Source organism: Callorhinus ursinus, unplaced genomic scaffold (genome assembly GCF_003265705.2).
Source record: "Callorhinus ursinus isolate GAN/ISIS: 27379988/994484 unplaced genomic scaffold, GSC_fseal_2.0 scaffold15, whole genome shotgun sequence".
NCBI lineage: Eukaryota > Metazoa > Chordata > Mammalia > Carnivora > Otariidae > Callorhinus > Callorhinus ursinus.
Window position 1 is genome coordinate 34,404,033 of NW_027397077.1, and position 27,146 is coordinate 34,431,178.

Below are 27,146 nucleotides of genomic sequence, written 5' to 3' on the forward strand. Positions count from 1 at the left end.
GCACAGTATTAGAATCCAGTGGAACTTTAATTTTGCCCTGCTGTGCCATCCAAATAGCAAAGGGCAATGTGGAGCCGCTGACTTGCAGAATTTTGGAAGGTTAGTTTAACATCACATTTGAATTGCTTAATTTAATTTTCTCTTTGAATCAGTTGCTAAGCAACCGGGAAGACAGGACAAAATCAGCAAGGCTAATTTGGTTCTGTTACTAGTTTGTTAGCATCTCTTATATTTACATAGCTGGTTGGTTGTAAATATGCTTAATCCAATGTAATGCTTTGTTTTGTCCAAGGAAAATAGTTGGTGTGGACGTTATGGCAAGACTTTGGTTGGATTGATAGTACTTAAATTGACACTGTCATTCTAGTTGAAGGGAAGGTCCCCTGAAGTTTTGAGCCTGTGTTGTGGCCCATTTATTTAAGTGGGGTGTTTGACTTGGCTGTCCCATGAACACTTGTAGAATGGTACTTTCCATTGCATGTTAATCCCTTGGCATTATGATTCCAGCCTGTTTGTTCCTAGAACCAACTTAAATTCTTTGTTTGGAATTCATACCATTTAGCTATTATCATATGAAGTGTGTTAGAGGAAAAAGAAATAGACAGTTTTACTCTCATTATTGATGAAGTTTGAAATTGTTTACCTAATTTGGCCCATAAAGTAAGTTCTGTGTCAAATATTAATACTGATGGCATTCATGTTTTGAATGCCTTTTTTTAAGTTATGTGATTATCAAGGAAGTCACCCTTGTCCAGCCCACCTCTGTCCACCACCAAAGCTAGGACCTAAGCTGACCAGTAGTCTCATGGTTGTGTGTGCTTGTTTATGGAATAAATGGAGGGGGGGTTCACATATGTGAAACTGGTAGGAATACTGTCTCAGTGATGTCATTAAGTTGCCACTGAGACAGTAAATGACAGTGACCTGTGGCTTTCCTAAGAGGTGGGGACGACAACTCTATCTTTTAATAGGTTACCTGCGGTGTCCTTTGTTTTCTAAAGATCTAGATGGCATCTTTCATATGCCCTAATGATTACTTTGAGTAGATGGATTATGTTCTTGATAAGGGTAGACATCAGTAGTTTTATATTTAACTTATATAACTGCTTGTGATTAGGTAGACATATTTAGTGAAGAAGGAGATTACAGAAAGGGGGAAAGTACTTTTTATTTCTACAATTAAATGATCTTTTATTTCTCTTCCTGAACAGTGTCAAGGGATTATGTAGTACTTTGTAAAAATTCAATGATCCCAACAGAAGAAACGGTGATGTGAATTAGAGCAAAGTCCTAGTATCTACGTACTTGATAGCAAATGAATTTTTGTTGCTTTGAGAATTATCTGATGTAGACTATAACGAGGTATTTTCCTGTTTGAGATCCTTTAAGAGAATCTGTTTCAGTGAACAGATGAGAATAAGAGTGCGGTTACTAGATTGAATGTCCTTAGAAGCTCGTTCTGAAATGCTTCAGAGTATACTTTTTCCAAACCTGGGTTTTCATTCCAGAGTTATTAATTTTACTCTATAAATACTTAACCTTTTGAAAACCCAATTATGTCAAAATGTAAACTTCTCAGGGAATAAGTGTCAATTTTCGTGTTAGTTTTTTAGAGCAATTATTTCTAAACTTTTTTGGTAGCATGTCCCTATCAAAAATATTTGACAAGTATACCTCTAAACTATGTCTCTGTAAATATTTGAAAGTTCTATATATGTGTTACTGTACTAATATATTGTATACATTATAAAAACAAGCAGGAAAATAAACATTGATGAAAAGATGAAGATTAAACAGCGTAGTATCCTATAATGATTATCCTATTATGATTATCCTACCGTAAGGCACAGAGGTGCTGTAGGGTTAGGTTCATCATTAGAGACAGTGCTTTAAATGGTTTTATCAGGTTTATTATCTAGGTGATTTCAGATTTTCTTTTTTAGATCATCATTATTTTCCCAGTCTAGTGGCTCACAAGAGGAATGCAACAAGGGTTGATTGTGCCTTTTTCTTATGTGCTCGGTTTGCATTACAATTATCTTGTGCTCGGTTTGCATTACAATTATCTTCCATGTTTGGATTTCTTTGCAGAAATACTTGGAATCCACTTTTCTGTTGTGTGAGGGCCAGTTCTTTTTTTTTTTTTTAATTTTATTATGTTAGTGACCGTACATCATTAGTTTTTGAGGTAGTGTTCCATGATTCATTGTTTGTATATAACACCTAGTGCCCCATGCAGTACGTGCCCTCCTTAATATCCGTCACTGGGTTAACCCATCCCCCCCCATTCCTGTAAAACCCTCAGTTTGTTTCTCAGAGTCCATAGTCTCTCATGGTTCGTCTCCCCCTCCGATTTCCCCCCCTTCATTTTTCCCTTCCTACTATCTTCTTTTTTTTTTTTTAAAGGTATAATGTATTATTTGTTTCAGAGGTACAGGTCTGTGATTCATCACAGCACTCACCGTAGCACATACCCTCCCCAGTGTCTATCACCCAGCCACCCCTCCCACCCCCCACCACTCCAACAACCCTCAGTTTGTTTCCTGAAATTAAGAATTCCTCATATCAGTGAGATCATATGATACTTGTCTTTCTCGGATTGACTTATTTCGCTTAGCATAATACCTTCTAGTTCCATCCACATCATTGCAAATGGCAAGATTTCGGGGTTTTTTTTGATGGCTGTATAATGTTCCATTTTGTATATATACCACATCTTCTTTATCCATTCATCTGTTAATGGACATCTTGGCTCTTTCCATAGTTTGGCTATTGTGGACATTGCTGCTATAAACACTGGGGTGCACGTGCCCCTTCGGATCACTACATTTGTATCTTTGGGGTAAATACCCAGTAGTGCAATTGCTGGGTTGTAGGGTAGCTCTATTTTCAGCTTTTTGAGGAACTTCCGTACTGTTTTCCAGAGTGGCTGCACCAGCTTGCATTCCCACCAACAGTGTAGGAGGGTTCCCCTTTCTTCTCACGTGAGGGCCAGTTCTACTACCTAAGACAATATATGAAGTCGTATGAGCCCAGGCATACCCACATGGAAACACATCATGATGCACTGACACTGAGGGACAAAGGCTTGTGCTGTTTCAGTGCAAGCCGCTGATAGTTTATTTCTGCTCCCGAGAATCATCTTGTATATGGTGCTCAAGAGACCACTGCCCTAAGAGGTCCCTGCGAAAAGGATCCTTTAGTATTTATTTATTTCTAAGTAGGTTCCAGTGTGGAGCCCAACATGGGGCATGAACTCATGACCCTGAGATCAAGACCTGAGCTGAAATCAAGAGTCAGACGCTTAACCCACCGAGCTACCCAGGCGCCTCTTCTGTAGTTTTTTTTTTTTTTTTTTTAATGTAGTTGATGGAAGAGAGTTGTGTTTACATATGAAAATGCTTGTGTTGTTGCATATTACTAGGGTGTCTGTCCTTCTGTCTGCCCATCATGAAGGAAAGGAAATCACTATGGGGTAGCTTTAAGAGCCCTGGACTCCGAGTCCTAGATCTGCCCCTAAGTGGCTGTGTGACAATGGCCAGTGAATTGACTTACTTTCTGAAAGCCTCAGTTTCCTCACCTGGCACCTCACATTGTGGTGGTATAGATTAAAGGTCAGAGGAAAGGTTCCTAAAAGGGCCTTGTAACTTGTCATTTATACATACATAGAATGTTTTTTCATAGGTTGAATGCATATACTTCCTCAAAAATGATTTTTATTTGTTTCACTTCTAGATTGCCTCTTTAAGCTATGTCCCATGAATCGCTACTCTGCCCAGAAGCAGTTCTGGAAAGCTGCCAAGCCAGGGGCCAACAGTACAACAGACGCCGTATTGCTCAACAAACTGCATGTACGTATTTGCGAGGGACCTCTCCATGATAGGGGTCTTAGGAACGGCCACTTGGGTTGTGTCCCTAGATGGGGCACCCAAATTCATCTCTGTGAATAAGTGTGAGGGATGTGGTAGTCAGGGAGGACTTCCCTGGAGGAAGAAGAAATGACAAGCCTCATTCTGAGGCATCTGCAGGAGTCAGAGGGTAGGAGAAGAGAGAAAAGAAACAAATAGGTTGCTTTGAATACTTCAGGAATTGCATCATTATTTTCATGATTTTAGGGCAGACGTTCTCAACCTCAACAGACTCCCTCTTAATAGAAAATACTATGTAACTATATGAACAGGAAATAACATTCATAAATAATACAACCTCTGAAGACACCAGATTTTTTTAAAATGAATTATAAAGGAGAAATAAAAGGAAAGTAATAAATCTTATAATCGTGTACTTTAGTTAATGCTTGGGCAGGATTACTCTAGGGGACTTAAGGAAGTAAATGTTCACTCCTATTTGTATAAACTCAGAGGCAGCCAAAGACTGTGACTCAGGTAGGTGTGTGGTACTGGCTGCTAAAAAGCATGTTTTTTGTAAGTAATTTTCCAAAATGGTCAGCAGATCTTGGTTGTGTTACAAATAAAGCAAAGTATACTCTTCCCTTTATTAAATAGCCCTTGCATTTTGGGTAAATGTATTAATGGTAATTAAACCATGTAAAACTATACTTTGTGTTGCTATGTAAAGTGGAGTTAGAATCTAGACCCAGAAATTGCAGACAGCCTTTTAACCCATACAAATGACAACCAGACATACAACTGTACAGGATGAATAATGCTTTATCCTTATACAGGATGGTACCATGCATTTCGGGGCATCCAGCATCCTGAGTCCTATGCACTGAATATCAGTAGCACCCCCCGCCTCCCCCAACTTTGTGATGACCCAGGGTCCTCCTGACGTCTGTGCTGGGACTATGGGAATCTAGCTGAATGGGTTGGGCAAGATTGTTTAATCTTGCACATCTCTCTTATTAGCTATTTAGTGCTTATGCCTGTGGGGTTATCTTGGAAGAAGTACATCTTCTGTAGTTCGGACTTTTCTTTTTCTGATATGAAAATCATTCTGTTCAATCAGATCTTAAGAGTACCTCTCAAAAAACCTTCCTTTTCCTATGCTTTTTACAGCAGTAGTAAATTCAGATTCCTCTTGACCATGCAGGAAGCCAACTGGAATAAAAGGAACCTGGTGGTCCTGGTTGCTAAGTGGAGTGTGCATGTGTGTGGGTCCAGAGGGGGCCTTTCTGTCCCCTTGCTGTTGCTGCGTGGGAACCTGGGCCCAGAGCTGCTGCCATGTCTTCTACTTTTTTAAGAGAAGCTAAAAATTCATGCTTTATATCTAATATCTCAATTTTTAAAAAAATGTTGGAACTAATTCAATTAAAGTTTAAAGCATCCATTCAGTACAAAAATGTCTCAAGCTGGATGGGGTTCTTTAGCCACCTGTTTGCAACCTGGGATGAAGTGTCAATGGAAATTGCTTTCAGTGCTCCTTCCCATGAATGAACTGTGCAAAAAACTGCGCAGTTGAAAAAATGCAATCTTGAAGGTGATCAAGAACTCTGAACTCCTTATTTAAAAAAAAAGAAAATGAAATGGCTCTTTCATGCTTTTGGTTCTTTAAAACATTTTTTACAAAGGAAACTAGTACCTTCCCCTGATTTAGGAGTACTGATGTGACTTGGATGTTGACTTTGTGCATTTCCTACTTTCCTGCTTCTTTGGACATTTTTTTCCCCTCTAGTGTCCAGAAGTGGCGTACGTGTTTTAGTGCAGTCATTAAAATGTTGTATTTTGGCCAGCCGCTTGCTTTTGGGGGTTGATGGCAAGTCTCCAGTGGGTTTTCATTTTTATTTTTGTCAACTACTGTGCAGCACCCCAATCAAAGGTCAGATTATTTTAAATTAATGCCATTTAAGGAATTAGTTGTCTAGACCACTTGACTTCCTTTTGACTAGGATAAGCAACATGTAAACAGCATTCTGAGGGAGAATGACATCTAGTGGCTGGTTACTGTGTGTTCATTCCCTCTGCAGGACTAACTGGATTCTAACTCTTCTGGTCATGACTTCTCAAAAGTCTTTTGGCAAAATGAGCTTTCTCCCACCCACAAATCACATAATGTGTTCAAAGGCCTTGACTACTGTTTGCTGACAGCATTTTGACCTGCGTTGTTTTGGTTCTGAGAAACGGTCAATTACATTAAGTCATAGTCTTGACAAGCTAGGAAAAGCCAGAGGAGTAGAAAGTCTCTTGTTTCCCGAAGCCTGGGTCCTATATTGCTTGTTTTCAGAAGCCTTAATTCCATATTGTATTACACAGTGTAGAGTTTGTTTACCTGAAATAACCTTTCCCCACTGTTCCAGTGACTTTTCTGTAGTAACTGAATAATGGTTTCTCTGTTTTTCTGAAATAAAATAACAGGTGGCTATGATAAGATTGACCTTGATGTTGCTTAGGGAGCATGGTAATATCCATGGTGAACCATGGTGATAGAGACTGTAGCATTAAGTGTTATTTCTTCCTTAGAAATTCAAAACAGGGTGCCTGGGTGACTCAGTTGTTAAGTGTCTGCCTTCGGCTCAGGGCATGATCCCAGGGATCCCGCATCTGGCTCCCTGCTCCGCAGGAAGCCTGCTTCTCCCTCTCCCACTCCCCCTGCTTGTGTTCCCGCTCTCGCTATGTCTCTCTCTGTCAAATAAATAAATGAAATCTTAAAAAAAAAATTCAATACAGTCCTCAACCCAGTGTGTAAGGGAAAAATAGCAAAAGGTATTTAAATTATTAGGTTTTAAATTTTGAAAACATAACACATTTAAGATGATTTTTTAAAAAAAATCCAGGCTATTTGTCACAGAGATATGATGAGGTTTTTGAAGAAATAACACACATGAGTATGATAGAAAAATGATTGCAAAATATACATGAGTAAGAAAAGGAAAAAAAATACAGTCCCTAAATCTTACTCCTCAAATATAATCTTGGTTTATATTTGGTGTGTTCCCCCCCCATTATATTCCTGTGTTTCTACATTTTGAAGTATCAATGGAAACATACTGCTGTCTTCTCTTTCTTTAACTCACTTTTTTTCACTTAATATGTAATGAATAAATAAGAATCTTTTATTTTCATTTTATTGGCCACATGGTTCCTCCACGTATGCCAGCACTGTAATTTTACATAGCCAATCCTTGTGGGGTGGGTGGTATTCGGAATTCTGACAGTTTTTACAGTACTGAAACTAGCTGTTATGGACTTATTTGTGTGCAAGATTATCTTTTTAGGAGAAATTTCTGGAAGTGAAATTGCTAAATCAAAGTTGTGCCTGTTGAAAATCTTTGAGAGACACGGCCAGAAAATCCTTCAGAAAGATTTGTCAGTTCACTGTCTTACAGCATGGGCCATTCCTTAGAATATACTTGAGGGGTTTAACAGACCAAGTCACATGCTGTTCGAGGATGAAGCAACCTCGATCAGTGGGTCCAGGTGTAGTTAGTACCTCACTACCTTTTTATCAATCTGTGCCTCACCTCTTAAACCCAAAAATCATGAAGAATGGTTTTGTTTAAGACTGGAATTTGGCTTTGTGGAGGAAGTTATCTCGGGACCCATGGGTGAACTCATATGAACACATTTGGTATTTATTTAGTAAAAAGTAAAATGAATTGGAGAGTTTTCTCCTTAAAAAAGTATGCTTATGCTTATAGAAAAAGTGAATTCTTCAAATGGTCTATAAGGTTAATGCATGGAATGTTCATTCAGTAGTTATGTAGGTTTGGTTATCATTAAACCTTTCAACAGTATTACAGATGTGACAGTATTTTAAGACTGGTTCTTAGGTATTCTCTAATATTTTCTAATTTCACCTTTTATATCTTTTTAGACAAATACTCTTTAGTAGAGCTGGTGGTACTTAACTAGTTTTTAATATAGGATATGTGCCTTCTTGATGACTGACTTGATGTTTCTGTGTAGACATGTCAGCAAACACTGAGTTGCCCCTTTTGTACTTCATCTAAGTGTAGGAACTTAATATTTTAGTTGAGTGCTTCTTAAACTGAGGCTACTGGAAATTGGGAGTAAGAGGAATGTCCATGAGAATTTTCTCTCTCAAAGAGTAACCTTTATGTCATTTAAATCCAAGAAACACAGCTTTGTGATTTACTAAAGATGAGTCCTTTCAGTATGAGGTTTTGAGGAGAGGGGAAAAAAACCATATTTGTTGGAAAACGTGTCTTATTTTATTGAACATACTGATTTTTCCCACTTGGACATTTTTTCTTTCTTCAATGTTCTGTCCATATTAGCAGAGACAACTACTTAGCAGCAAGAACAAACGCCTCTTTAAGAAGTCTAAACCCTCCTTCCCAGTAAATTCAGTCCAGTGCTGTGTTTGGGAGACTACCTGTAGAATCTGTGCAGTACTCTGGAGATCTCTGGAGGGGTGCAGCACAGGCATGAAACTAGGAAGAATAGAAGGTGGGAAGAAATGTAAGGAGGGTGTGGATGGAGGGGAAGAGAGAGCTAGGAACGGTGCTGAGGGCAGTTCGGATGCCTAGGATTGCCATGTTGTCCACGCTGGTATTATTTCTGGATGTGTCTTGAACCCAGGGGATTTTATCCTTGGGTAACTGAGAGAAGCAGACTGGTAACTAATTCTGGGAGAGAGAGGGGAGGAAAGTCTCTGAATAGACCATTGTTTTACAGGGTTGAGACAGATGTGAGAAACTTACAGTGATCTGCACTAACATAGGCAGATCATTCCCTCTTGTAATGTGGTTTCTTTTTGGTTTAGGATTGCCTTCCACAGCTTATTTTTTTTTTTTTGAGGTCTTTTTTCAGAGGTACAGGTCTGTGATTCATCAGTCTTACACAGTTCACAGTGCTCATCCTAGCACATACCCTCCCCAATGTCTGTCACCCAGCCACCCCAACCCTCCCACCCCGCTCCATTCCAGCTTGTTTCCTGAGATTAAGAGTCTCTTATGGTTTGTCTCCCTCTCTGGTTTCATCTTTTTCATTTTCCCCTCCTTTCTCCTATGATCCTCTGCCTTGTTTGTCAAATTCCACATATCAGTGAGATCATACGATAATTGTCTTTCTCTGATTGACTTATTTTGCTTAGCATAATACCCTCTAGTTCCATCCACGTCGTTGCAAATGGCAAGATTTCAATTTTTGATGGCTGCATAATATTCCATTGTGTGTGTGTGTGTGTGTATATATGTATGTGTATATATATATATACCACATCTTCCTTATCCATTCATCTGTCAATGGACATCTAGGCTCTTTCCATAGTTTGGCTGTTGTGGACATTGCTGCTATAAACATTGGGGTTCTGCAGCTTATTTTTGTCAAAAGATGTACCTTCCTAAAAATACTTACACTGAAGGTAGAGATGGAACATATGCTGGATTTGAAGGAAATGGAAAGATTTTTTCCCCCACCCAACTTAGTTCACCAGTTGAAATTCTCATCATCAGAACATTAGAACTTTTCTTAATTTTAGAAATGTATGTGTAATAATGTTAGAATTTATTGAATACCTGTTATGTATCAGGCATGCATTTTCTCTGATCTCCCTTGCATTGTCTCCTTTTTGTGATCGAGAATATTGAGTGGGGCTTGGGGAAATTAAGTAACTGGCCAAGATGGTAGAGCTGGTGTGTGGTAGAGCCAGGCCCAAACCCAGGAGATCCTGTGAAAATGCAGACTGTTCTTGGGAAAGAGGCCCGTTAGCCCATTGGTGTCTGGGGGGGGGGCATCTGGCCTCAAGGAGAGGGAAACTCCGGGAAGAGAACAATGGAAGCTATTCTGAAATGCACGGCTGGTCACCAGGGTTTTATTATCCATCAGATTAGATATGGAATTTCTTCCCTGCTAATTTACTTCTGTTTGACCCAGTCTAGGTTTGGGGGACAGGGCTTGGAACAACAGTTTCTTTATTGCCCAGGACAAAGCTGGTTCCCCTTCAGCTTTGTTATGATAACAATACTTTCTGAGGTATACGAGTAAATGAATAAAAATGCCTGTTCCGGTTGATGGCCCTGGCAGACTCTTCTGGAACCCTCTCTTCAGTTTTACCAGGTTCTCGAGCATGCCAAATTTGGACCAGTAATGTCTCCTGGCCCCATTTGTACCTATAGATTTGCAGTTGACCCAAATGTGGGTTTGAGGATTATCTCTGCTACTTAATAGATGTGTGATTTTTTAAAAAAATATCCAACATCATTGTATTTTATTTATTTATTTTTAAATTGAAGCATAGTTGGCACACAGTGTTATGTTAGTGTCAGGTGTAAAACGTAGTGACCTGACACGTCTACGGGTTATGCTCCGCTCACCGCAAGTGTGGCTGCCACCTGTCACCACACAACACACAACACTGTTACGGTATCATTGACTGTGTCCCCTATCCCGTACCTTCCATCCCCAGGGCTTATTTATTCCACAACTGGGGACCTGTACCTCCCACTCCTTTTCACCATTTTGCCCATCTCCTACCCCCTCCCTTCTAGCACCTGCCAGTTTGTTGTCATTCATATATTGGTCTGTGACCGCTTTTTTTGTTTGTTCATTTCTTTTTTTAAATGTGGGGCTTGAACTCACGACCTTGAGCTCATGACCTGAGCTGAAATCAGAGTTTGGATGCTTGGCTGACGGAGCCACCCAGATGCCCCTTGTTTGTTGATTTGCTTTGTTTTTTAGGTTCCACATGTAAGTGAAGTCATGAAGTATTTGTCTTTGTCTGACTCATTTCACTTAGGATAATACCCTCTAGGTTCATCCATTTTGTCACAAATGGTGAGATTTCATCCTTTTTAATGGCTAAGTAATACTCCAGTGTGTGTGTGTGTGTGTGTGTGTGTGTGTGTGTGTGTGTGTGTAGACATACCACAGTACAGATAAGTGATTTTTAAAATAAGACTTTTTTTTTTTAAAGATTTTATTTATTTATTTGACAGAGAGAGAACAAGCTGGGGGAGCGGGAGAGGGAGAAGGAGAAGCAGACTCCCCACTGAGCAGGGAGCCCAACACAGGGGACTTTGGGATCATGACCTGAGCCAAAGGCAGACACTTAATCAACTGAGCCACCCAGGTGCCCCAAAATAAGACATTATTAAGCAAAATTTCAAATGTACACAGAAGTAATTAGTATAACAAACACCCTGTGTACCCACCCAAGTACCAACTAATTGCAATGTCAAATAAACCTTTTAATCTATGAGTCTGTTTTTTCTTCTTAAAATGGTGATAATGGGGGCACCTGAGTGGCTCAGTTGTTGAGCATCTGCCTTTGACTCAGGTCATGATCCCAGGGTCCTGGGATCGAGCCCCGCATCTGGCTCCCTGCTCAGCGGGAAGCCTGCTTCTCCCTCTCCCACTCCCCCTGCTTGTGTTCCCTCTCTTGCTGTGTCTCTCTCTCTGTCAAATAAATGAATAAAAAAATCTTTAAAAAAAAATGGTGATTATGGTCTTCTCAGGGAACTACTATAAAAATTAAATAAATTACTGTAGTGTCTAGCAGTTATAACCAGCATTCCATAAATGCTTCAGTGACCAGGCGCTGTGATACATGAGAGTGTAGGTACTATTTTTATCCTCATTTTACAAAAGTAGAAACTGAGGCTCGTGAATGTTCCAAGATGCAGAACCAGAAATCATCCGAAACCAGCATTTAAATTCAATTTTATTTTACTCCAACTTAAAAGAGGACTTTTACAAATCATAGAAGGCTATGCAAATTCTCTCCCACCCCTACCCTATTTTCTTCAAAAATACATAAGCTTTTGACGTCGTCTTAACCTAAGCAGATGTCCATGAATGCCTGAAAGAAAAAAAATACATATAAAAAAAGCCAAGAAGGCCAACAAAAACAAGGGCAGAGTGGGATGGCTTCCTGAACCCCTTGCTCATTTTGCTTAGGTATTTGCTTATTTCTGTGGTTCTCGTATGAACTGGTGACATTGGTTTTGCATCACTACGGAGAAATATAAGCCATTGTTTCCTCTTTGTGACCAGTCTTCCTTCTCCATGTACAGCATGCTGCAGACTTGGAAAAGAAGCAGAATGAGACAGAAAACAGGAAATTGCTGGGGACCGTAATCCAGTATGGCAACGTGATCCAGGTAGATCATGGCCGCTCTTCTCTTCTGGAGCTGGAGCGTTACAAAGAACAAAACTAGAAAATAAACACATGAGATTGGGTTTGGACAGCTTTCCAGCAGGACTCCCATGGAGACAGCCAGTCTGGTGCAAAACGTCTAGCATTTCTTCTTATATGGGTTGGATTCTTGGGCTTTTGAGTTGGCCCGCTCTCAGCGCGAGAAGCCATTACTCTGCCCTGTAGTTGGTAATTTAAGTTCTGTGCAAATATTTTAAGTGAGAAGTTCCCTATCTGGAAAGGAGCCTGGCTGCTGCACTTTTGTTTCACTTGCTTTCCTTGAAAGTTCTATTGGGTAAAAATTGGCTTCCCTATAACTTTTATCTGTTGGTTCAAGAGCTGGTCACAGGGGCAGTAAGAGCAATTCAGTACCTCCAGGTAGAATATTTGATGATGGGTCTTATGTCTTGTCTCACGGGTTGTGAGGTTTACTTGTTGATCCCTTGTGGCTTTAAAGTTGGCATGGGGATAAAACACACTTTAGGAAATAACTACTGGCGGGGTTTGCTAAGAAAAATCTATCTGGGTCTATCCTTGCAGAAAATAGTGTGTGAGAAGGTCCAGTGCCAAATGTAGCCTTTTTCCTTTTTTTTTTTCTTTGAGATTTTATTTATATATTTATTTTAGAGAGCTAGTGCCTGCACAAATGGGGGTGGATGGGGGGGGCGGGAGGAGCAGAGGGGGAAGGGCAGGAGGGGAAAGAATCTCAAGCAGACTCCCCCACTGAGTTCAGAACCCAACCAGAAGCTCCGACTAGTGACCCTGAGATTGTGACCTGAGCCAAAACCAAGTCCGAAGCTTTACTGGCTGAGCCACCCAGGTACCCCTGTAGCCTTTTTCTGTTTATCTAGTTGCTGGATCATTTTGATACAGACACAGAGGGTAATAGTTACCAACTTTTGAAGACCTGACCCATCTGGTTATCTTGCTTCATTATCTCCCTTTCTGAAAGATAGCACTTGCCATTTAAACTTGATTGGTTCCAAAGGAATTCCTTCCCATTGTTATTTGTGTTAGATAGAGAGCAGTGATAATCTAGATCATGGAAAAAGTAGAATTGCCACATTGGTAGTAGCAACCCTTTATGTTTAAATGGGTTATTATGATTTGGCCTTTTGGCATAGTAAAGTAGCTTTCAAATCTGTTTGAAGATAGGTCCTTCCAGTCCCACTCCAAATTCCTTTCAAGTTCTGTCCAACTGAAAAAGGACACAAGGGGCTAGGTGGACCCAGAGTTCAGTATCAGCTTTATTACTGGGCCAGACCAGTGCCTTCAAACTCAGGACTCCCTCATGTGGTTAGATCAGAGAGTATGGCTTGAACTGAAGACGGAAGGTGGGTACAGGAGCTAAGAATGTAAACCCTAAGTGTATTCCAATTCAGATTTTGTGACTTAATGACTTTGAGATTTTGGGCAAGAAACGTTCCCATGCCTCGGTTTGCTCACTAGCAAAATGGGAATAATAATGGTATTTGTTTCCTAGAATGATTGAGGGGTACCTGTCCCAGAGTAAGCTCTGAATACATTTTAGCTGATATTATTACTTCTTCGAAGCCTGGATCTTGGGATCCATCTCTAGGTAATGTCAGTTTATAAACCAACTCAGTTTAGCACCTGGACAGGTATGTGAAGGATCAGGGGCCACTCACCAGGATAACAATGAAGACTTAAGAGGGCATTGCCTTCCCCTTGTGTATAATGGCCTAGGGATGCCAGGGACTCACAAATCAGACTCGTTACCCTAACAACATGGATAGAAGAGTGTGGACCTCCTAGGAATGTTCTAGAAAGTGTATCTATTAACATGTGAAAAAGGGATATTGGCAGTTGGCAATGAAGTTCCATGCTGGTCTTGATATTTCTCCAGGATTTGAGCAATCTTTCATGTACCCTTCCATTCCCTTATAGCCTGTTAATTTGGGAAGCATTAATCACTGCTTCCTGGTATAGATCTACTATAAGACAGGTCGTTTCCCATTTAGTTGTTTGGTTCTCCCAAGAATCAAGAATAAAGTGCTTAGCACTTGAAGGTGGAAATTTATAGCAGCCATGTTATTCCACATAAAATGACTACCCCCTTATAGGGTCATCTCTTCAACTATTTCTTGTGCTCAGAAGTACCTTTCCTTAGCTCCATGTTAAGGTCAGGGATATTCAGATTGCAGTTCCTCAGCTCCTTTACATGGGATTAGGCTCCTACCTGTTAACAGATGGCAGAGTGCTGTTCCTTGCTGATGGTGCATTTTACCTGAACAGCATCCATCTTGTCCATGGCCATGTTGGGATAAAATAAAATATTTCTTCTTCCCTCTACTTCTCCCTTTGCTCTTTGTTATTTTCTAATTATTCCCTGCCTCAGGCACTTCGATGACTCTCTAACTTCACAGTTAGCTCAGGGGTGGAAGGAATGTTTGATATATATTATGTGACTGAGAGAGACATCTTAGAGATTCAGAGACCTGCTGACACTCCCCTTATTCTCTCTGTGGGTTTTCAGCTCCTGCATTTGAAAAGTAATAAATACCTAACTGTGAATAAGAGGCTTCCAGCTCTGCTGGAGAAGAACGCCATGAGAGTGACTTTGGACGAGGCGGGAAATGAAGGGTCCTGGTTTTATATTCAGCCATTCTACAAGCTGCGCTCCATCGGAGACAGTGTAAGTGCAGACTCGCAGCCTGGGGAGTGCCCCATGCCACGCCTCCGACCCTAACTGTGTATAGAAGTCAACTGGGAGAATGTTATAGTTGGAACCAGAGGCTCATCCTGTATGAAGAGAAGGGAGTCACTATGGAAACCAATGTTTGGGAAACAGGGAAATTTGGAGAGAAGTGTGACCTAAATACAGTAGCTGTGTTTTTCCTACTGAGTTTCTGAAAAAATGGTATGAATAGCTCATTACCTCAGTAACTTCACCATGAAAACAGCTATCATACATTAATGTCCCGGGCAGTGTCCCTGTCATTCTAGATCATTAGTGGAATGGAAACGCCTCTCTATTTTGGAAATAAAGTTAGTAAAGAAGGAGAAGAGAAGAGAACTAGAGACAGCAGGGAAGGAGAATGGATTTTAGGATTATTCTTCACTTGTTCCTTTATCGATAAGCCGACAGGCTCTCCGTCACATTTCAGTGACTGCAATTGGTCCTGAGCAGGCTTCTCTCCTCAGGGTCCCTAGGATATAAAGCCACTGAGATACTTGTCCATGTGACTTAGAGCAGTTCTGATACTCGTCAGCTACATTAGTACGTCATTATGTGGGCATATACTTGACAAGTATGTTTAAATGCTATTAAGCCGTTTTTCTGACCTTGTTAAGATTCCGAAATAGTTTTTTTACTAAAATGAAATGTGTTCCTTAAACAGCTTGAAATCTTGTCAAAATGCTCAGCTAGCCTTAACCTCAAACTGAGTTTTGCCATTTTCAGTATTGTTATTTAAGTTTACAAGCTTTGGGCAGTGCAGTATTCATTTATATGCTGTATCCCAGAAGCAGGTAAAAGCAGACCATTCCTTCCCAGTTGGTATGCAGTAAATATTGATCCTCAACTGAGAAGAGAAGAACAAGTCCAGTAAAGCTTAGCTTTCACCATAAGTTTTGGATTTTTTTGAGGTACTTAATATATATTTTTGAGGTACTGCAAATGGGGTTAGGGAAAATTTAATTGTATATCCTTCCCAAACGTAACAAACTGAAAATAGATGAGTTTTACCTCTTAGGAAGCCATCATTTCTGTTCTCCTTCCTTCTGCCCTCATAATAAAAGACCAAGGTGCTTTGTCCTGAATTTCATTTTTGGGAGATCTTGGCTTTCTTATTCTTTAAACTTACCTGTTCAGCTGTACCTTAGTTGAGAAGGGTAAGACGGAGTTGAAAGGTTGGTTACCTTTGTAAGATAGTGTTTTACAAACACGTGTTGATCTATTTGTGGACTCAGATCAGTTTAGTGGCTTGTGACTACCATTTTAAAAAGTGGAGTAGAATAGATAGTATCAGGCTGTCCTAAACATAATGAGGGTAAGTATTGTTTTAGGGAGGTAACTTCTGTTTTAGATAAATATAGATATGTATAGCTACACATATACACACATATATACACACACACATACATGCACATAAGTAGGTATGACCGGAATCTAATAGAGATGTATTTCTTCCTGTGGTTTGTACCAAAAAAGTATGAAAGTCATTGCTTTAGATATAGAAGATTATAGTTTTATTCGTTTAAAAATAGACTTCCTTCAGGCATTGTTCTGCTTCTACTCCTAATACTCAGAGCTTACTTATAGATCTCCATTAATATAGGAAAAGGGGGATATTGACAGTTGGCGGTGGTGTCCCATGCTGGTCTTAGCATTTCTCCAGGGATTGGACAGGGATCGTGGGACATCACTGGCTGGCCGGTACTATGAAGGGTTTGGCTGTGCTGGCTGAGGATGTGCCATATCCGAGGGGGTCGTCTAAGGATGCCCACCTGCCCTCCACCAGGGACTTCTGACCTGTTTTGTGAAAAGCTCCGTTGGCCTTTTCCTTTCCAGGTGGTCATTGGTGACAAGGTTGTACTGAACCCCGTCAACGCTGGCCAGCCCCTTCATGCTAGCAGCCATCAGCTGGTGGATAACCCTGGCTGCAACGAGGTAAGGGAAACCTCGTGATGGCTTGTGGGCAGGCAGAGGCTGCAGGAGCAGGCCTTCTTGAGGCCAGAGCATGTGCATGCTGAAAGTGACCTTATTAGTGACTTGGGGCAGCATACCTATTCTGCAGGTGAGTAACCAAGGCCCAGGATCAGGGTTGCCATGTGGGGTTGGGTGAGGGCTGATAGCTACCCTAGGGCTCAGTCTACTAAGCCTCCTATAACTGGGAGATTGTTGCCTAATTTGTTAAGCCAGAGAAGGGCCTCTTCTACCAAATTTTTCTGGCCAGAGGAGCTCCTTTTTCCAGTCTGTTTCCCTTGGGAGAATGTCTTTGGCTGATATTAAGGTGGGTGTGCTACAGGCCATCAGTGGCCTTGCAATGGGGATATGTTGATTTTGGCAATATATCTCCTTGGCCTCAAATTTGGCAATTACAGGACCAAAGGGCAGTAGCTTGATTGTGACATCAATATTTGTCTACAGGTTGGGGACACAAGCTCTGGAGTCAGATAGATGTGGAACGAAATCCCAAATCTTCCATCCCCTAGCTTCGTGTTTCTAGGCTAGTTACCGTACATCTCCCTAATCTCCCTGTGCACTAGTTTTCCTGTCTGAAATAGGTGTGATGGTCCTGCCTATTTTTTTAGGGTGTTGCTGAGGACTAAACGTCGTCATGAATACTAGTGCTTAGCCCAGTGCCTGGCATATATTTAGTGTACAAGCAGTGGCTTCTCTTGCTAGTGATGCTCATTCACATTTTAGAGTGTATTCATGGGAGTCTTTGTACCTTTGTTTATCAGCCCTTGTTTTTATTGAGCTTTTACTTTTTGGCTACAGAACAGGAGACTTGGAGAAGAAAGTGAGGTTCCCTGAGTCATTTCGAGTATACATGGTGATGGGCACAAATGCACCCTTTATTACCAAACACATCTGCCAGGCCACTTAAATTTGCGGTTCTTGTGAACTTAATGGTGTGAACTGGTAGGATTTTGGGGCGGAAGCCCAGCCCTGTTTCTTGGGCAGTAATGAGGAGTTTTGGTGGCTGGAAGACATAGTCGTGGGGAGGGATGTGTGAAAAAATAACTGTCATTCGTTTTCCAGGTCAATTCTGTCAACTGCAATACAAGCTGGAAAATCGTCCTTTTCATGAAATGGAGTGACAACAAAGATGACATACTGAAGGGGGTGAGTTTGCTACTTCTCAGGCTGGCAGCACTTGGCTCTACGTGGGGCAGCAGCTAAGTCCTCTCGTAAAATTCATTGTCCTTAAACCCTCCATGTGCTGACATTTTAGGGTGACGTGGTAAGGCTGTTCCATGCGGAGCAGGAGAAGTTCCTTACCTGTGACGAGCACAGGAAGAAACAGCATGTCTTCCTGCGAACTACCGGCCGGCAGTCAGCCACATCTGCCACGAGTTCAAAAGCCCTGTGGGAGGTGGAGGTAAGGGGTGGGGCTGGAGAGGGCGAGAGAAGATTAGGGGGTCTGTAGGGTACTTAAGCTGACGTCCTTACGAAAACGGGTCAGGATGACAGATGAACAAGCACATCGTTCGTATCCGAAGGATGCTGGGTGTGCTTGTGAAGGAAAATCATGTCCACTTGGGACGCTAACTCACAGCTGAAGCTGTAAGTTTTTCACTCTCGGCCATCTAATTGTCTTTTCCTTCCATGTCTTCCTTCCCTTTGCTCATTTGTCTGTCCCAAGGGTATGTAGTTGAGCGCCTACTCAGTGGGATACATCAGTGACTCATGTCAGGGATAGGATAGAAAGAGACACACCCAGATCACTGGGTGGCGAAGTGGCCAGAGACACTTTCCTCATGTTTGGGGGAGTGGGATGAGGGAGGGAGTTCAGGTTGGGTGAAGGAGGTGGTATCTGAGCTGGTCCGTACAGGATGACATGTATTTCTGAAGGCAGAGATGTGTAGAGTGTAGGTCACCTCATGTCAGACGGTGGCACAGAATTGGGAATATGAAACAGCCTTGAGGGTAAGGCTCAGCATCCCAGTTTGGTGGGGAGCGGAGGATAGGCACGGAAGTGAAAGAGAAACTGGTTTTGGAGACCAGAGCCTGAATGGCATCTGCCCAGGCTGGGAGGAGTTGGGATTTAAGTCATAGGCAGGGGAGGAGCTTGGAGAGGAGTTTTGAGCAGGGAAGTAATGTAATCAGTGAGCTCCTTACAGGGATAAATGATTCTGCTACTTGAGGAGATAAATGATTCTGTATGTCATTTATTGAGAGGACGTGCAGAGAGACTAGAATCATGGGACCCACAGACAGTGGCATGAGTGCTTGGTGACAGAGGTGACAGGAGCCTGAACTGCAGGGACTTGGCCTCTCCCCCCGAAGCCCTTCTCTCTGTGTAACTTCAGCTCTTGGGGTACATGCATTTCTCTGTCTTGGCTTGCCTCCTCGCTTGTTCCTCTCTTGCTTTAATGGTTTTATGTTTTTATTGAGGTATAGCAGACACAAAGTGCCCAGGTCAAAAGTATACACCTTGATGAATTTTTACATACACGTACAGTCACATAACCAGCACCTAGGTCAGGAAGTAGAAGACTAGCAGCACCCAGAAAGCTCCCTTGAGCTTCTTTCCAGCACTATCTTGTTTTTCCTCCTAGAGAAGTAACCAGTGATTTGACTTCCATCTCCATGGTTAGGTATTCTGTTCTTGAATTTTGTGTGAATGGAGTCAGACAGCATTTAATCTTTTTTTGGTCTCCTTTTCTACCCAGCATAATTATTTTGAGATTCATTCATGTTGTTGCATGTGTCAATAGTTCATTCCTTTTTATTGGTGAGAAGTGTTTCACCATAAGGTGTTCCATAATTTGTCTGTTCACCTGTTGATGTATATTTGAGTCGATCCCAACTTTTGGCTGTTACAACTAAAGCTTCTGAGGGCATTATAAATGTGTACAAGTCTCTTCATAGTCATGAACTTTCATTTCTCTTGGCTAAATCTAGAAATGGAATAGCTAGATCCTATTGTGTGTGTGTGTTTAAAAAAAACTACCAAACTATTTTCCAAAGTGCTCCTATCATTTTATATTCCTGCCAGCAGGGTATGAGAGTTCTGGTTCTTCCACATCATCACCAGCACTTGGTATGGTTAGTCCTTTTAATGCTAGCCATTATAATAGGTGTGTAATGAAATTTCCTTGTGCTTTTAATCTGCATTTCCCTGATGGCTAATGATATTGAGCATTTTTTCATGTCTTTATTTGCCATCAGTGTATCATCTTCAATGAAGTGTCTGTTCCAATATTTTGCCCATTTTAAAAATTGGCTTATGTCTCTTAACATGGATGTTGTAATACTCAGGTTTATCTTGGCTGTTGTATAGAAAACTTTCTACAGCTTGCATGATGAAAGGACTCGACTCTACATAAAGTTTTCAGTTTCTGCCTTCTCCTTTTTCTTTTTCTACTCTCCACGCCCATAGCACTCGTTGGGAGATTTTTAGTTCGTGCCTGCATAGAGACACTCTCAGTCCTGTTAGATTATAAAGCCACTGTGAGCCAGACCTTTGTCCTTGTTCACTAGTGTCACCACTACTCAGCACAGCGTTTTGTATGTTCAAAACAGTCTTTCAGAACCACTTTCCATGTGGGATTTGGATACTAGTGCCAAAAGAAAAAAAAACCCAAAAAACTTCTTCTCAACTGAATTTAAACTAGTAAGTGGAGACTAAAGACAAACTGAAAATACGGGAAGAAAGGAGGATGTAAACCATCATTTCATTAACTTAATGTGCCATTTCCATGGAGCTGTTTGTTCTGTGAGCAGGTTGTTTTTGCACAGTTGACGTCACTTTACAAACATTTTTGCATCTTGCTTTAACATGTTGTCATAACCCCCCCCCCAACCAAAAAAAAGTCTGAACCCTGCAGAAGTCACCGTGGCTGACTTGAGTCATGGAAGGGCAGGTACCATGTCTTATTCACTTCTAAATTGATAGAAACGAATGAAAGACCACAAGTTTGTATGGAGGGTGTTTGAGGTCTGGATTTCTAAAACTTCAGGTACTTAACTCAGAAGTCTACTTCAGAGCATCTTCTCTCTGTCTCTTTTTTTCTTCTGAGAAGAAACAGCTGTCTGATTCTTACTCCCTAAAAAATTGTTTCCTGCCGGTGTTTCCCTGCATATCCTCAGAAAACATTGAATGTCTCTTTTTTAATATTCTTCTTGTAGATTCTGGAATCATAAGTGCTCCTTTAAAATAAAAAAAGGAAGACAATACCATGTATAGCATTTCTTGTACAGCAGGCCTGCTAGTGACCAGTTCTCTTAGCTTTCATTTGAAAATGAAGAAATCTATTTCACCTTCATTTTAAAAATCTGTGTTTTTGGTTTTTTTTAAATAATAGCGTCATTGAGATACAACTCCTACATTTAAAGGGTACAATTTAATGGTTTGACTTAGGTCTGTAGAGTTTGGCCACCATCACCACAATCAATTTTAGAACATTTTCCTTACTCCAAGAGGAGCCCTGTATCCATACTGATCACACCTTGCTTCTCCTCAAACCACTCTCCTCCTGGCAATCACTGTTTCTTGTCTCTATAGAATTGTCTATGCTGGACGTTTCTTATAAATGATATACTACAATGTGATCCTTTGTATCTGACTTCTTTCACTTAGTTCACAGTGTTTTCAAAGTTCAACCATATTGCCATGTGTATCAGTATTTCATTCCTTTTTATTGCTAAATAATATTCCATTATATGGACATACCATATTTTGTTACTTGATGGCATTTGGATTGTTTCTACTTCTGGGCTCTTCTGAATAATGCTTCTGTGAACATTCACATACCAAGTTTTTGTGAGGACATAGGTTTTTCAGTTCTCTTAGGGATGGAATTGTGGGGTCCTATGGTAATGCTGTTTAACTTTTTGAAGAATTGCCAGATTGCACTAGGTGATACTCCCACCTGTGGTGTGTTAAGGTTCCAGTTTCTCCACATGGCCTTCATTTATGAAGGCTCTTTTTGTTGGATACAGAATTCTAGGTAGACAGTTTTTTTCTTTATGTACTTAAAAGTTGTGTATCCATTGTCATCTTGTGTGCATTGTTTCTGATGTGAATTCAGTGGTTTCTTACCTTTGTTCTCTGTACAAAGTGCTCCCCACCCCCCCACGCCCCCCACCCCCCAACCCCCCGCTGGCTGCTTTTAAGATTTTTCTTTTTATTTCTGGTTTACATTAATCTAATCATGATGTGCCTTGGTGGGTGGGTGTGTAGGTGTGTATGTGTGTGTGTTTATCCTGGCTTTGAGTTCATTGAGTTTTTTGAATCTGTATATGTATTAAACTGGGAAAATTTGGGTTCATTTTTTCTGAAATATTTTTCCTGCCCCCACGAACCCACACAGACATGCTGGATCATTTGATATTGTCTGACAGGTCACTGAGTTTATGGGTCACATTTTCCTGATTCTTATCTGTCCAGTGCCTCATGATTATATGCTGAACATTGTGGTGCTACTTTGTGGAGTATCTGTATTTTGTTGCCTTCCTTTAAAGAGTTTTGAGTATTGTTTTGTTAGACAGTAAAGTTACTTGTGAATCAGTTTGATGCTTTGGAGTCTTATTTTAAAGCTTTGCTAAATCAAGTGTGTTACAGTCTTTTTTCTTTTTTTAGGGCTGGATTGGCCCCATTACTAAGGTGTAACCCTTTTGACATTTTTGCTGAATGCCCCAGGTGTTCCATGGAATCTCTCAGAACACCACCCAGCCCCAAATGAGCAATGAGAACGTTGAGCTCACAGCTTTCCTGTCATTCTTCACTTGGCCTTGTGTGGTCTCAACTTACACATATTCAACTTGGTATTCAACCAAAAACTCAAGGAGGCCCCTGGGTAGATGTCTGGAGCTTTTTCTCTGGGTAGCTCTGTATTCTGCCCCAGCAAATTCCAGCCACTTCAGTCTCCCTAAATTCTGATGTATCTCCTCCACTCAGACCGGTGTCTTCTGCTTGGATTCTTCTTCCCAACACTACCATCCAGAGAGAATATTAAGGCAGAAAGCTGGAATATTCATGAAGATCACTTTGTTTCCCCTTTCTCAGAGATCACAATTGTGTACTGCCTGTTGTCCAACATCTGAACACAATTGTTTCCTGTATTTTATCCAGTTTTCTAATTGTCTATAGCAAGTTCATATATTATGTGCAGTGTTTAATTGTTCATGGCACCAACTACCAGTGCCAGTTATGCCGTCATGACCAGAAGCTGAAGTTACATGTATTTTTATGGTAAATTGGCCCAGGCTCTGTGAGTTTCAAGTTTCAGAGCCCTGGCTTATCTATGTGTTTCAGCACGTGAGTACAAGTATAGAATGCTTTCACAGTTTCCTCCGAAATTTCTTCTTATTTGTCATGCCTTTTATGGATGAATTGTAGAACCTTAAGTTCTACTTTATTATGATTAAAGCAAATAATCTGAAAAACATTCAGCTTTTTACTGGAATCATTTCGTATTAACTGGGAGACTATTTCTTCTTTGGAGAAACATAACACTTCCATATGTTTGACCTCTGACATTACGTATGATACTTGCAATGGCTTTGTTTGAAGATACTCATCTTTTTTTTAGCTAGTAAATATCACTCCTGAACTATGACTTATGTGTGAAGTCTCAGTGTTGTCTTAATATGGGTTGACATTATTTCCACTCGGGTTAATCATTTCTCCTCTTGTAGGTAGTCCAACACGACCCGTGTCGGGGTGGAGCAGGGTACTGGAATAGCCTCTTCCGTTTCAAGCATCTTGCTACAGGGCATTACTTAGCAGCAGAGGTAAGTAGAAGCCTCTGTGTCTTTCTCTTTCAAGCCTGAGACATTCCTTTTTCTTCATTTACCTGTGGCCATTGGGTAGTTAGATGCTCAGTCACCTTGCTTTTCCTTCTGCTTTTTGTTTCCTCCTGCCTCATTTCCCTGCTTATAGATGAGAAAAGGTAAAGATGCTTAACACATTTTAGTACTTCACAGGGATTTTGATCAAGATATGGGGAGAAAACAAGTTAGAAAATAATACTGTCAGGGGAATGTAATGTACAGCACGATGACTGTAGTTAATTATACTGTATATTTGAAAGTTGCTAAGAGAGTAGATTTAAAAAAAACAAAGAAAAGAATGCTAATCTGGGATTTAGGATTACAGAAATTTTTTCTCTTGCATTTTGCTCTCCCCACATCTTATCTACCAGCCCTGCTCCTAACATGAATGTCCAAGACTCAGCTGTAGTGAAACATGGTATGTAAAGCTGGAAGCATTAAGACACAATTTTACAAGTATTCTGGTTCTCAGAGCACTAGTGGAGTAGACAGGGTCTTGTCTTTTACTTGCAAGAATGCCAAAAATCAAGGAAATTAACTTTACCTTAAATGTCTTTAAAGGGTTTTTGAGGAAAGGCAAGACTCGGTATTGAAGGACAGGAGGAATTTACTTTTTAGTATTTGTGTTAAATTAAGGAGCCATCATACTGTGTGACAGATGCTGAGTTTTACTCTGATCTGCTAGAAGATGTACGATACACATTCATATCAGATTCTAGTCGTACATCAAAAGATACCTCCCATTGTCTGGTTCCACTGTGGGATGGCTCAGAGATTTTTCAAGGTGATGCGTGGGTGCCAGTATTGCTTCTGCAGCTGACCCCAAAGAAGGCAGAATCTAAATGTACTGAACCCCCTGGGATGCCTGATTCTTGTAAGAAGTGATGATTTTGAAATATTTAAGAACTAAGTTGAAATTGAAAATGAAGCCATAAGGAATTATGGACCCAGCTAACCAGCTGTGAGAAATGTTGATTACGTGGTTTGCCAAAGATCAATGGTGTTTGCATTACTTGTTATGTTCTGAACTGAGTGTAAACTCTTGCTGGAGGCCACAAATTTTTTATTTCTGACTAAAACTAAGGATTATCAATGACTGGATACTGATCTTTTATTTATCTCAGGGTTGTAGCTGTTGCTTTGCTAGTGAATTCATTGTGTTCTTCTGTCAACACTTGAGAGCCGTCTTTTGGTGACTGGTAGATCGTTCCGTGTGTGTTGTACTCATGTGATGTGTGTTGTTGTGGCATGCTGGTTTCATGAACAGAGGGAAGGGACAAGTTTTTAGTTGTTCAGAGATGTTCGCAGGCCTTGAAGTCTCCTGCAAGTGGGGCCGAGTCCTGGAGAAATCAATGGATGTTTTAATTTCCTAATGATTCTTTTTCATCAGGTAGACCCTGACTTTGAGGAAGAATGCCTGGAGTTTCAGCCCTCAGTAAGTATGAGCAAGAGCCTTCTTGTCTCCATCTGGTAGGGTGAGGCCAAATGATCTGGAACCCCCTTTAAGAAACTGCCATTTGTCATTGAGTGATGGGGAAGGGGACACCTTAGGATGCCTTAAAAGAGAGTCTTGTTCTATGCTTCCCTTGAGGGCAGTCATATCTTCCTGTGTTCTGATTGGTCCAAGACTGTCAGTGATGATGCTCCTTCTGTGTGCTTCGTCAAGGGGTCTCCGCCTTTAAGTTGTAGAAGTTGATGGTATCTCTTGGAATGCCCCTAGGTTAGAGACAGAGATGGCCCCTTAAGAAGTCGGCCTTTTACAAATGAATATCCGATTGCTGTTGACCTCAATCTATGACTCACCCAGATTTTTTCAGGGAATGAGTGTGTGAGATGGATAGTATCATTTAGATGATAGAGGTAACACATGAAGCATGGTGCTCCTGACATCTGATTAGACACTTAATTGTCTAACCACCTGTCCTTGCTTTCTGCAAACTCAGAAACAGACTTTATAATGTGGTTTAGAATTTAATGCCAACAGGATCCTTCTTTAGAAGCCATATAACCAATTAATGCTGATTTGGAGGCACTCGAGGGTTGAACTGTCCACAACTATGGGTTAAAGAGGGCAGTGGTTGTGTTATATAGAAATGATGGCTATCAATAAAGCACTTCATTCTGGGCTAGGATTTTAAAAAATGCAAATAATTTCTACTCGGACATTGTTTGTTCATGTGATCATCTCTGGTGAATATGGTAGGTGGTATTGAGCTTATTTCTTTTTTGCCGGGGCGGGCGGGGGTGGGGGCGGTAAAATTTCAGAAGAACTTACAGGTTTTAAGGTGGATGCATGAATAAAGGGGTTTGGGGTGGAGATAATACAGAATGCAGTTGTCTTTGGAAAGTCCAAATTCTGTGGGAAGGATGACCCTTGCAGTTATGTTAGGATAGAATGTTAGCTTCGGAAGGAAGGAAGGAAGAGGAGTGCTAGCCAAGGGCTCCACGTCCTGAGTTCCCGGATTTGCTGCAGGAGTTCCTGTCTTTTCCGATTATGGAGGGAGCAGCTGAGGGTCCTGTTCCTTCCTTTCATCTTCCTCACCCTCACTTCCAGAGCTCATTTTGAAAGCTGCCCTTCCACATTGCCTGGAAGGTGGAGAGCACTGACCTGGCCCGACTTCTTGCCAACGTGCAGGGAAATCTTCGCCCAACATCGGTGTGCAGTGTTCATGTGGTTGGTCTCCAGAGGCTGGGACTGGCAGAGGCGCCATTTTTCATAAGGCAGTTCTCGTCCCTGCACCTTCTTGATTTTGAGAGAAAGAACTGCCTTTGTGGGACTTGCATCTAAAGGTATTAGCGTGGCCATCTGGGCTGTAACACAGAGGAAGTTTCCTCTCTAAGATGACTTGGAAGGAGTGCTGTAGCTTCTGCCAGTGAGAGCCGATGTCCATTTGAACCTTGAGCTCTGTGAGGAGCGGGGCTGCTCTCCTGGCCTGTTGGTGGGCGCAGGGAGGTCTGGCATTTGTAGTGCCGGAAGAAGAATGTAGTGATCCAGATCAGGGCAGGGAAGAGAGGCAGAGCTGGGTCTAAATAGCAGACCGCCCCCTGGATGAGCTGTGTGCCTGAAGGAGCTGCGTTCCCCTCTCTGGCCCTCACGTCCCTCCTCTGTGAAAGTGGCAGATACGCTTGTCGTAAGGACCGGCTGGGGTGTGGGGCCTGAGGTACGGCCCATGGTAAGCGCTCAGTAAGTAACATTTGTGTAAGTTACACAAGATCAGTAGCATTTTTTAGTGCCTTTACATGCATGAGTTCCTCTGGGCCGCACAGCAGTGCAGTGGAAGGAGTTAGGGGAGATTATAGGATGTTTGTAGGACCGATGAGGAACCAGAGCATGGTCCTCACTCGTCACATGTCTCGGTTCTCTCAGAGTTCAGTCATCTTTCTACTTTCTCATGTTTCTCCATGCCACGGTGGTGGAATATGCCAGCAGGCTTGGGTGCAAATCCACACTGCATTGCTCTGGCTGCTTCGGATGTTGCTTGGGTGGCAGTCTTCAAATGGAGGAGCGGTTGGGGGGCTCACCCTGCACCATCGAGGCCAGCGGCCCAGCTCCTGCCTCTGTGGGGAAGGTGGTAGCCTTGGGTGAGTCCTGCACCCCTCACCCTCTTGTGGGCCGGGA

At 41.5% G+C, this 27,146-nt stretch overlaps 1 protein-coding gene across 8 annotated transcripts in view; it reads left to right on the forward strand.

The window, feature by feature from the left end:
- ITPR1 (inositol 1,4,5-trisphosphate receptor type 1) overlaps positions 1 to 27,146 on the forward strand; it is a 322,408-nt gene that overhangs the window by 115,064 nt on the left and 180,198 nt on the right. For 5 of the 8 annotated variants that reach the window (XM_073901575.1, XM_073901576.1, XM_073901579.1 and 2 more), the window contains exons 5-12: positions 3,736 to 3,851; positions 11,936 to 12,022; positions 14,555 to 14,713; positions 16,592 to 16,690; positions 17,789 to 17,872; positions 17,982 to 18,128; positions 23,393 to 23,488; positions 24,918 to 24,962. In XM_073901575.1, coding sequence (XP_073757676.1) covers positions 3,736 to 3,851; positions 11,936 to 12,022; positions 14,555 to 14,713; positions 16,592 to 16,690; positions 17,789 to 17,872; positions 17,982 to 18,128; positions 23,393 to 23,488; positions 24,918 to 24,962 — 833 coding nt within the window. The remainder of the gene's footprint in view (positions 1 to 3,735; positions 3,852 to 11,935; positions 12,023 to 14,554; positions 14,714 to 16,591; positions 16,691 to 17,788; positions 17,873 to 17,981; positions 18,129 to 23,392; positions 23,489 to 24,917; positions 24,963 to 27,146) is intronic. The other 3 variants (XM_073901577.1, XM_073901578.1, XM_073901580.1) reach the window with 1 other exon arrangement.